The sequence below is a fragment of the Sphaeramia orbicularis genome, chromosome 19 (assembly GCF_902148855.1).
Source record: "Sphaeramia orbicularis chromosome 19, fSphaOr1.1, whole genome shotgun sequence".
NCBI lineage: Eukaryota > Metazoa > Chordata > Actinopteri > Kurtiformes > Apogonidae > Sphaeramia > Sphaeramia orbicularis.
The window spans coordinates 44382716-44394765 of NC_043975.1; the positions used below are offsets into that span (position 1 = coordinate 44382716).

At 37.0% G+C, this 12050-nt stretch overlaps 1 protein-coding gene across 1 annotated transcript in view; it reads left to right on the forward strand.

Moving 5' to 3' along the window:
• The window catches only part of rnf157 (ring finger protein 157), a 63893-nt gene extending 52632 nt beyond the window's left edge, over positions 1 to 11261 (forward strand). The window contains 2 exon segments of the mRNA XM_030121948.1: positions 3784 to 3894; positions 10361 to 11261. Of these exon segments, the coding sequence (XP_029977808.1) occupies positions 3784 to 3894; positions 10361 to 10509 (260 nt within the window). The 3' untranslated portion in view covers positions 10510 to 11261.
• The last annotated feature ends 789 nt before the right edge of the window (positions 11262 to 12050 follow it).

Here is a 12050-nt window from a genome sequence, read left to right on the forward strand (position 1 = left end):
AACAAAGCTTTGATTCAGGAAAACTGGAATGGAATCATTTTTTTAAAGGATTTGAGTCGACTGAATAGTTTCAGCTCTATACTTGCATCGCTCCAAGACGACTGTAAAATACTGATGCATTTTTATTTTTATTTTGTTCAGTTCGGTTTCAGGGCTTGAACAGAAAAAAAAGCATATAGTAATAGTAATAATTAAACCAGAGCTCAGCCTCTGCACTGTAAAAAAAATCTGTAATTTAACAGAATTTTCACTGTTTATTTGACAGATTTTTCCTGTATTTTTAAGATACAGGAAAATATCAATGAAATGACAAAAATAGACTGTGATTTTACACGTCAAATGTAAAATAACATGAAAAAACTGTAACTGTGAATAACTGAAATGAACAATTAAGATACAGGACAGATACAGGAGAACAGGACATGGAGAAGAGTGGACAAAGTCAGACATTTACCAAACAACCACAAATCCCTGTTTTTGAGGAGATGGGACTTTATATTATAGTATACATAGTGTTCCATTATTCTCTTTTAGTGAATTCAATTGATATATTTTGCCTTTTTAATTTTTTAAATTTTAATTTAAATTTTTTTTATTTATTTGCACATCATAAAACAGCAAGAGAAAAATTAAAAAACAACAACATTCAAACAAGTAACATCATTGTGCAGGAGAGGATAGAAGCCAAAAAAGGCTTATGTGAATACCTCCCCAGGAATAAACAATACACAGGGAAAAAACAAAAAAAAGAATTAAAAATACGATATAAGTGAAATAATAAACTAAAGTAAATACAATAAAAATAGAAGCCTTTTTTCTTTCATCATCCAACCCTTTTCTCGACACATTTTGCTCAAAATCTTAAACCAGTTTATTCAAATCCAGTTTTGAGTCCAAGCCCAGTGATGACGGAGCAAACGTTTCCAATTAAATGTCTTTTTATAGAGTCTCAGATCAGAGCATTCTGTTCCACATCAGCTCAGCCCAGTCATCAGGAACGTCATTTAGAACATTTGATAAAAGGAAATGAGCAGATTGAAGGAGGATGAACTACTGACTGGCATGTGCATGTTATGCATCAGCTCATATCTGTGTGTGTGTGTGTGTGTGTGTGTGTGTGTGTGTGTGTGTGTGTGTGTGTATGTATGTATGTGCATGTGTGTGTGCGTGTGTGTGTGTGTGTGTGCGTGCATGTGTGTTGTTGAAGCTATCGCTCAGAACACTCTGCCAGTTGCATGTGCTATTTTTAGCCGCAGCATCATTTAAGTGTGTCCACATGCTCCATCTGCACCACCAATGAATGCTCTATACGGTCCTGTAAGTGTGTGTGTGTATGTGTGTGTGTGTGTAAGACAGAGTGTAAAGAAAGTATGATGGTGTACAGAGAGGAAGTGGTGTTTAATGACGGCACAGTCTGAAGGAAACTGACCGAGGTCACCTGTATGAGCTGACTGTCCCACGGCGCCATGGAAACCACCTCTGTGTGTGTGTGTGTGTGTGTGTGTGTGTTTGACAGTGTGTGTGTGTGTGTGTGTGTGTGTGTGACATGAAGCCCACTGAGCACCTGTGTGTGCACTGAATGACCCTGTGAGTTCAGAGGAGGCGGAGCGGCTGCTGCCTGATCATCTGTGCATGTCAAACACAGCTGTGGACGGACGGTCAGCGTCCATACGACCAGAGGACACCAGGGGACACCAGGGGACACCAGGGGACACCAGGGGACACCAGGGGACACCAGGGGACACCAGGGGACACCAGGGGAACGGCGGGTCTGTTAGGCTCATTTTATAGGCAGGAAAAAGTCAGAAAACTCAGCGAAGTCATGTCTGTAGTGAAATTTGAAACTCCCAAGTAGAACTGCAGCTATCAATGATTTTTGAATGGATTTAATTAAATGACCATTTGAATGAATGAAAAAAATAGTAAAAAGGCCAAAAAAAACATGTCTGAAAATGACAATGTGTCCTTTATTCCAGAACCAACTGAAATAACAACCACAAAAAGTATAAAAGTAAAAAAATAAATAAATAAATAAATAAATAAATAAATAAAAACAGTGCTGTAGTGGTCCCTGGAGAACTGGGTATACTCTCAAATTTGTATTTTTTTTATAGTAGTCCAGAAAAACGCAGTTTTAGAAACAGTGACATGTCAGACTACTGTATTTAGTTTAAACAAAAATCCATTAATAGTATTTGCTCACTTTTATAAAATTATCATGACTTGATCAGAAGCAGGGCTAAATTACCAATATTTTCCTCGGCATGACCCGCCCTACTCTGCCTCTGATTGGCTGATCAGTCCTCATGCCTTAAGTTAACCAATTTAATCAGTGAAGGTACCAAGTACTAGCCAATTAGAGGCAGAGTAGGGCGGGTCATAGCTTCACCATCCGAGGGGAAAAAATGGGCAATTTGGCCGCAGATATTTACTGAATGGAGCACATCAGGGGGATTTAGAAGAGGGTATACAACTGAAAAATAAGTAGGTATAGTCTGTATACCGCCGTATATAGGGACGGGAATTGAGAACCGGTTCTTTTTGAGAACTGGATCCCAGTAGCTCGATTCCTTGGAATCATTTGCCTGCCTGCTTAACGATTCTGCTTATCGAGTCCACCTTCGTCCCGCATGCGTGATGATGTCACAAGTACGCTGCATTGTTTTGGTCAGAACGTAGCCAACATGGTGTTGAGGTAGAAATGGTCTAAACAGACCACACCAGGTCTAAACAGACCACACCAGGTCTAAACAGACCACACCAGGTCCACTTGTTAAACTTGCAAAGCTCCCATGTCTTCAAAAGGGTGGAATCCCTCCAATCTGCTCAAACATTTGTCCACAGCATGGGATTCATTTACAGGAATGTCACATATTTGATACGCTACTTAGCGACGCTTGTGAATGTAGCGGCAGAGTGAACGCCTAATATTATAATATTATAGTATTATAATATTATTTTTGTGCGATCCCAACAAAGGCACTACCATCTTCCTCTCAGACAGTAAAAAGGGCTTTTAGGATGATTGAAATAACCATTATTTAATAAAACAGTGTTAAATAATAATAAACAAAATATAACCACAAAAGAAAAACAAAAATGAACCTCCACAATATCTGCATTTGAATAAATACCCAAAAATATCAATACAGTACTTTTTAATATCGATACAGTACTTTTTAATATCGATACAGTATTGTGAAGTGAAATATTGCAATATATTGCAGAACCAATATTTTCGAACACCCCTAGTCGCTCTCTCCTCTTCAGCCCAAATCAGATTCAGTCCAGGAATAGAGGATGAGAGGATGTTTCATGTTACTGTTGAAAAGTGAATCTGCCGTCACATTTTCTCCATCTGAGTCCAGGAGGTGGACTTTTTTTCTTCTTGTTTCAGTGTCACTTTCATTTAGCTGAAAGGGGAACGGTGGAGTTTTTGCCCAGTGATCCAGAGAAACTGTCAAACACTGCAGCTTTAAATGCTTTTAAATCTTTTTTTTTTTTTTTTTTTTGGGGGGGGGGGGGTTCAAACTAAAGCTTGACATAATCTATAGATGATGGATTACTTCCAGTTCCAGTCTACAGAGCTGTACGCTGAGCCACATTCCTTTAAAACTGCCCTTAAATCTACATTCACACTGTTCTATTACAGAACTGTTGTACTTTCCAGCATGACCCGCCTCACCTCACCCCCCACCTCACCCCCCCCCCCCCCACACCTGTCCACCACCCCTCCCCCGCTGTGCTTGGCTGCTCTTGTTTGACCTTTGCCCTCGCTTGCAGGTGGGCGGAGCAGGTGTCCAGAGTTGGCCAATAACAATCAGGGCGTCGCCCTCTGTGACACGCCCTCTTTTGGGTTGGATAATGAGCAGGCTTCCGACAGCCGATTCGCCGGTGAGTGGCAACCTACAGAACATGGACTAATGAGGATTGGGCATGAGGACGAAAGGGAAGGGAGTGGGGGGGTCGGGGGGTGGGGGTGGGGGGGTAATGGAGAAGGTGCATGACTTTATTGATCAGAAACACAGATTTTGGACGTATTATCATGTTCAGAGCTGCAGAAACAAACTGAAGCAGCTTCGTAGAGTCAGATAGAGAAGAGTCTGAAGCATCTGGAGATATCCTTCTTCTCTTCATCCCCCCCTCCCCTTGGTGTTGTGGTGCTTCATTGTTGTTTCAGTCGTGGGTTGCTGTGCTTCCTCCTCCTCCTCCTCCTCCTCCTCCTCTTCCTCCTCCTCCTCCTCCTCGGTGTGCATCTGACAGGGTTTGTTTGCAGACTCTGTGCATGTTGGATCTGTGTGAGTGTGAGAAAGGCTCTGGTCCACTCCAGAGGTGAAGTTCATGTTCAGCGTCTGCCAGCTCCGAGCCGCTTTTGCCAAACATCTGCAACTCATCACCACCACCACCACCCCCCACTGCCCCCCTCTTCCATCTTCCCTGGCTCCTCCTCCTCCTCCTCCTGCTTCTTGATGATGATGAGAGCAGAAGGTGTTTGGACTGTACCTTCAGGCAAAAATACAAATAAAACAAGTGTTCAGAGAATGCAAACCTCCGCCAAGCACCCCGAAGGGTGTGCATGTGTGGATCGACTATTTCTTTTTAAATGAAACAGTTTCACAGCAGAAAAAGTTGAAGCTTGGTACCAGTCATGCGTATGTCCAATTATATTGAATTCCAATCAATATTTGTTGAGTTATAATGAAAAATGTGTGGTAAATGGGATTTTCAATGTTAAATTGAAATGTCCACAGAGTCCACATTCCACAGTGGATGTGGACAATTTTGTGCCAGATACAAGATATTGTTCTAAGCTACAGGTGGATCAAATTGGAGGCTAATCGGAGTCATTTTGAATTTTTTATGAATTTTGGAAAATTGCTCAATGACGAGAGAGAGGAAAATTGTAGATTTTGTGACCTTGTTATGACCTTGAACTTTGGCCTACTTGGCCCAAAATGTAATGGGTTGGTCCCAGGGCCTAGGCCTATCTGTGGGTACAATTTGGTAAAGATGGTTGGAATAGTTTTACCGTAAAGTTGCTAACAAACAAAGAAACAAACACGCAAACAAACACACAAAGCACAGCGATCACAATACCTCCTGGTGGAAGTAACAAGAAAAGCACTCGGAGAGCGCAGACCTCCACCAAGACAGATCTGTTGCCCCCCCCCCGATCACCACCAAAATTTAATCATTTGTTCCTTGTTTCAGTATCAACATTTCCTGAAAATTTCCTGAAAATCCGTCCATAACGTTTTGAGTTATCTTGCTAAAAAAGAAACAAACACGCAAACACACAAAGCAAAGTGATCACAATCCCTAGGTAATAATAAAAAGATCTTCAAACCAACCCAAACATCTTCTGCATCATTCTCATCACTCCCCCTCCTCTTCCTCCCCCTGGCCTTTCACACCCCTGAGCCTTCATCGCCCCTTTAAGTCTTTATACGGTGGATGTTGTGACATGTTTTTCTCTTGGTGTGTCGTAAAGCGTTCTGTGATCTCTTTGTTTCTCTCCTTTTTTTCCTCCCCTGTCGTTCTGTGCATCTCTCTGCTGTCTTTTCCTGGACATCCCCTCCTCCTCCTCCTCCTCCTCCACTTCCTTCTCCTCCTCGTCTTCATCCTTTTGCTGTCTTTCGGATCAGCAGATGAGGAGTCATGCCCAGTGCACATTGAGGACTAGGTATGGAGTTGATGCGACAGTAGATCCAGGGTTACGCATTTTTTTATCCTTTACGTTTGTATCTTTGTATTTAACATCTGATTACACTGTGTTTTTGAAAAGTACAGTTATTTAGAAATTAAATTACAGCAGTGTGTTATAGCCAAAAATGTTGTCACAATATTTTTGTCTGTATTAGTACATTGAATTTTTTGAATGAATGGTTTATTTTGGTTTGTACATTAATCATTGCACTTAGTTCAATAATTGTAATAAACATAAAAAACATAAAAGTATGACAGTGTATTAAGGCCACATAAGAAAACTAGAAGCACTCAGAGAGCGCAGACCTCCGCCAAGGCTGATCAGTGCCCCCCCCCCGTGGGCCCCCCCACCCCCGATCACCACCAAAATTTAATCATTTCTTCCTTATCCCATTTCCAACAAACCCTGAAAATTTCATCAAAATCTGTCCATAACTTTTTGAGTTATGTTGCACACTAACGGACAGACAAACAAACAAACAAACAAACCCTGGCAAAAACATAACCTCCTTGGCGGAGGTAATAAAAACGCTTGTCACTATGAGAATGAAGTCGTATTATTTCAAGAATAAAGTCGTAATATAATGAGAATAAACTTGTAGTTAAAAAAAAAATCATTATTGAACCAGAATAAAGTTGTAATATTTTGAGAATAAAGTCATAATGTAAAGAGAATAAAGTTGTACTTAAAAAAACTCATTATTTAATGAGAATAAAGTCGTAATATTTCTAGAATAAAGTCATAATGTGATGAGAATAAAGTCGTAGTTTAAAAAAACTCATTATTCAATGAGAATAGTCGTAATATTTCGAAAATAAAGTCATAATGTAATGAAAATAAAGTCGTATTTTAAAAAAACTCATTATTTAATGAGAATAAAGGTGTAATATTTCGAAAATGAAGTCATAATGTAATGAGAATTAAGTCGTAGTTTAAAAAAAAAACTCAGTATTTAATGAGAATAAAGTTGTAATATTTCGAAAATAGTCATAATGTAATGAGAATTAAATTGCAGTTCTAAAAAACTCATTATTTAACAAGAATAAAGTCGTAATATTTTGAGAATAAAGTCATAATGTAATGAGAATAAAGTCGTAGTTGAAAAAAACCCTTCATTATTTAACGAGAATAAAGTCGTAATATTTCAAGAATAAAGTCATAATGTAATGAGAATGAAGTCGTAGTTTTAAAAAAACTCATTATTTAACCAGAATAAAGTCATAATATTTCAAGAATAAAGTCATAATGTAATGAGAATAAAGTCGTAGTTCTAAAAAAACTCATTATTTAACCAGAATAAAGTCGTAATATTTCGAGAATAAAGTCATAATGTAATGAGAATAAAGTCGTAGTTGGAAAAAAACCTTATTATTTAACGAGAATAAAGTTTTAATATTTCGAGAATAAAGACATAATGTAATGAGAATAAAGTCGTAGTTCTAAAAAACTCATTATTTAACCAAAATAAAGTCGTAATATTTCGAGAATAAAATCATAATGTAATGAGAATAAAGTCATAGTTGAAAAAAAACCCTCATTTAATGAGAATAAAGTTGTAATATTTTGAAAATAAAGTCATAATGTAATGAGAATTAAATCGCAGTTCTAAAAAACTCATTATTTAACCAGAATAAGTCGTAATATTTTGAGAATAAAGTCATAATGTAATGAGAATAAAGTCGTAGTTGGAAAAAACCTTATTATTTAACGAGAATAAAGTTGTAATATTTCGAGAGTAAAGACATAATGTAATGAGAATAAAGTCTTAGTTGAAAAAAAACTCCTTATTTAACGGGAATAAAGTCATAATATTTTGAGAATAAAATCATAATGTAATGAGAATAAAGTCATAGTTGAAAAAAAAAACTCATTTAATGAGAATAAAGTTGTAATATTTCGAGAATAAAGACGTAATGTAATGAGAATGAAGTCGTAGTTGAAAAAAACTCATTATTTAACGAGAATAAAGTTGTAATATTTCGAAAGTAAAGTCATAATGTAATGAGAATAAAGTCGGAATATTTTGAAAATAAAGTCATTATGTAATGAGAATTAAATCGCAGTTCTAAAAAACTCACTATTTAACCAGAATAAAGTCGTAATATTTTGAGAATAAAGTCATAATGTAATGAGAATAAAGTCGTAGTTGAAAAAAAACCCTCATTATTTAATGAGAATAAAGTCGGAATATTTTGAGAATAAAGTCAAAATGTAATGAGAATAAAGTCATAGTTTTAAAAAACTCATCATTTAACCAGAATAAAGTCGTAATATTTCAAGAATAAAATCATACTTGGATGAGATTAAAGTGGTAATATCTTGAAAATTCAACAGAGTTTCTGGTTTTACAGCGAACACAAGTGAAGCAGTAACTGTCCCTTCTGTTGGACTCCTAAACTCACAGTAGAATCCTCACAGTTTCCTCATAAACATTAAACCCTATAGTTCTGGTGTTTCCATCGATAGTCCTACAGACCAACACTGCAGCAGTTCCTCCACAAAAAGGGAAATAATCTGAATTCAGTGAACTTCTCCTGCTGCATGGACAGATATTTCACTTGTTTTCAGGACCTTTTTCCTCAGATTTGGTGTTTTTATCTTGTTTTTTTGCAGTGTAGATACATCTGATGTTTCCTTTGAACAGATGAATTGTTTGATTTGTTTCCATTTACTGATATTTAACCCTGTAAAGTCTGAATCATTAAATTATTGACAGAAAATTCCATTTCTTTGAAATTGGAGCCTTTATTGGTCCTTCTGAACAACCAAAAAATGCTTTTTCAAATATAATTTTCCATGTATGAGCGTCCATTTTGTATCATATTTGATCCATCAGGTCTCAGTGCTCAAATATTATTATTTTTGAACAAACAAAAACATAATCTAACACAGACATGTCTAACACATTGTTAATTCCTTTTGTAAATGGTCCCAGTTCTTCCTCCTTCTTCATTAATGACAGTCTTGTAGTGTCACTGGAAAGGCCTCTGGTGAATGAACTCCTCCCCCTGGTGGATTATCTGTGTATTAGATGGATCTAATTGTATACATCAGGTTTTTCAAGACAGAATTATCACACTGATTATGTAGAGCAGGGGTGTCAAACTCATTCCACATTTAGCCCAATTTGACCTCAAGCGGACCGGTAAAATAATGACATAATAACCTAGAAAAAATGGCAAATCCAAGTCTTTCTTTTTGTTTTGGTACAAACAAAAAAACAAAACAAAACATGAAATTATGAAAAATATTTGCATTTTACAAAAAAGATGTGAATAACCTGAGAAACCTGAAATTTCATTTTAAAAATAGTGCAATTTTTACAATATCATGCCTCAATACAATAATTAAATATTTTCATATTGTAATGTTTTGTTTTGTTTTTTCACTTATATTTTTTTCACATAATTTTTCAAGAAGAAAATTTATAGTTGTCATTATTTATGGGTTATTATGGTATTATTTAACTTGAGATCACGTTGGTGTGTATGTGGAATCTGAACTAAAATGATTCAGACAACCTTTACTGTTAATGTTTTTCATGTAATTTTTGCACTTTCATCCCATGAGCCAGAATGGAACCTTTGGCGGGCCGGATTTGGTCTACAGGCCGCATGTTTGACATCCCTGATGTAGAGGGCTTCAAAACTCATGGATAAAACATGATATGTTTGTTGTTAAAGCAGTGATTTTCAACCTTGGGGTCAGGACCCCATGTGAGGTCGCCTGGAATTCAAATGGGGTCGCCTGAAATTTCTAGTAATTGATAAAAAATTAAAACTTACAAATAAAAATTTACATTATATAACCTAAATGTTGCCTAAAATAAATGTTTAGTTGCAACATATTATAGCAAATCATTATGCGATCAAAAACCTATTAATTTTAGCAAATAAAATGTCTCCGTTTTGAATGTCTGGAGTCGCCTGAAATTTGTGATAATTTATTAGAAAAAAAAAAAAAAAAAAATTAAACGTACTAATAAAAATTTACATTATATAGCCTAAATGTTGTCTAAATTTAACATTTATTTGCAACATAGTATAGCAAACTATTACACAATCAAAAACAAATTCATTTTAGCCCGAAAAAATGTCTCTGTTTTGAATGTCTGGGGTCACCTGAAATTTCTAATAATTTATTTTAAAAAAATTTTAAATTTAAAACTTACTAATAAAAATTTACATTATATAGTCTAAATGTTGTCTAAAATTAACATTTATTTGCAACATATTATAGCAAACTATTACACAATCAAAAACAAATTAATTTTAGCCAAAAAATGTCTCTGTTTTGAATGTCTGGGGTCACCTGAAATTTCGGATAATTTATTTTTCAAAACATTTTAAAATTAAAACTTACTAATACAAATTTACATTATATAGTCAAAATGTTGTCTAAAATTAACGTTTATTTGCAACATAGTATAGCAAACTATTGCATGATCAAAAACAAATTAATTTTGGCAAAAAAACAAAGTCTCTGTTTTGAATGTCTGGGGTCGCCTGAAATTTGTGATGTTAAAACGGGGTCAGGTTGGGAATCGCTGTGTTAAAGGGTTAAAGAACAGACTAGTGGAGAACATGAGCAGCAGTGGAAGTGCTCTTCTAATATTCTGCTTTAACCCTTCTGTTCTTTGTCCTTTTGCTTCAGGTCTGATGTACCTCGGGGGCTACAGGCCTGTTTTAGAGTCTCTCCCCCACCACGCCTCCACCAGAAACATAAACCTGGAGGAGCAGGGGGCCGAGAACAGGGACGGCCAGAGTCCGACACCCCCCCGCCGTGGGCCGCTCATCGTGTAAAAACCCTTCGCATTCACACGAACAAACCCTTCACGTCTGTCCAGAGTCAGCTCTCCGTACCCTGCCATAGCACTGCATCGCTGGATACTGTACAGAGCCCACCCCCCCATCACCCCACCTACCCCCCACCCATTGAAACCTCACCAGTCGCAGCATTTCCTGGATAACTGTCAATGAAACTCATCTTTTCCAGAAGGAGGGAACTCGTCTCTCTTCTTTGTGTGAACTCTTTGTCTCACAGAGTTCCTCGTCTTCTTTTGTTTTTTTTCTCGTCTGTGATCTAACCTGACGTGTGAGAACAATCCGCGTCCTTATTATTTATTCTGTGAAGGTCTAACTGACAAGAGCTGCATATCATGACACTATCTTCAGACAAATACATGCTGCTCCTCTACTACCAGCCAAAAACAGTCAGGGGCTACTGTGATCGGCAATCGGATTTATTCTTCTTTGTTGTATGTGTTAAAAACGACTGGTCGGATTTCTGAATGAACATCTCAACGTCCGCTCGGACCAGACCACCTGAGCCGCTGACACCTCTCCTCACATCAGGGAGCTCCGTCCTCCACTTGAAAGCATGCAGCTTTCTGCAACTTCTGCTGGTGTTTTTCCTCTCGCCCGCTCCCACCATCATCAACACAACTCCTGCTTCACAGCCTCTGCTGAATGTGAATTCCAGTTTCTCACGATGACTCGGAAACGGTTTGGAACTATTGAGTTTGAGCACCGCTTCTTCTGGTTTACTTGTCAACGACGGCTGAAGCGACATCAAAGTGTCACTGCTGTGTGCACCGATGGACATTTAATAAACAAAGGCAACTATATTTAAGTTTTCATGGTTTTCCTTCAGATTTAGTTGAGAAGAAGAAACGGGTCGTCGCAAATTGTGGAGTCAAGGGGCTGAACTTCAGATCCGATCGGGAAGTACGTTTGTGTGTTTCTGGGAAGAGAATTACCATGGAAACATCCAGGGTGTGATTTGTTGGGTTTGTTTGTGGATGGGGCAAGGTTATTATCGTTAATGAAAACTAACGAAATGACGAAAACTAAAATTGTAAAAACATTTTCATTAACTGAAATAAAAACTATAATTAAAAGAAAAAATGATAAATAACTGAAACTGTATTGTGTGTTTACAAAACTAACTAAAACATATAAAAATTAGGGATAAAATTCCCTTCGTTTTCGTCTTTGTCAATATCGGATTGATACAAACACGATTTATTTCACTCTAGCAATTTTAGCTAGCGGCAGAATACGACACTTCACTTGTGGTCACTTGTGGTTTCCAGTCGTCTTCTGGTCCCCACTCTAGCTGGAAACATGGAGACTGAAGTTGGGAGAAAGCAGCAGAGTCCTGTCTGGGATTTATTTGAATACGACGGAGAAGAAGAGAAAAGATATTTAAAAAAATAATAATAAAATTAATACTAAAACTAAACTAAAACTAATTTAGAAAAAAATGAAAACTAATAAAAACTAGCGAACCTGCTCTAAAAACTAATTCAAACTAACTGAATTAGAGAAAAAAAAGTCAAAAC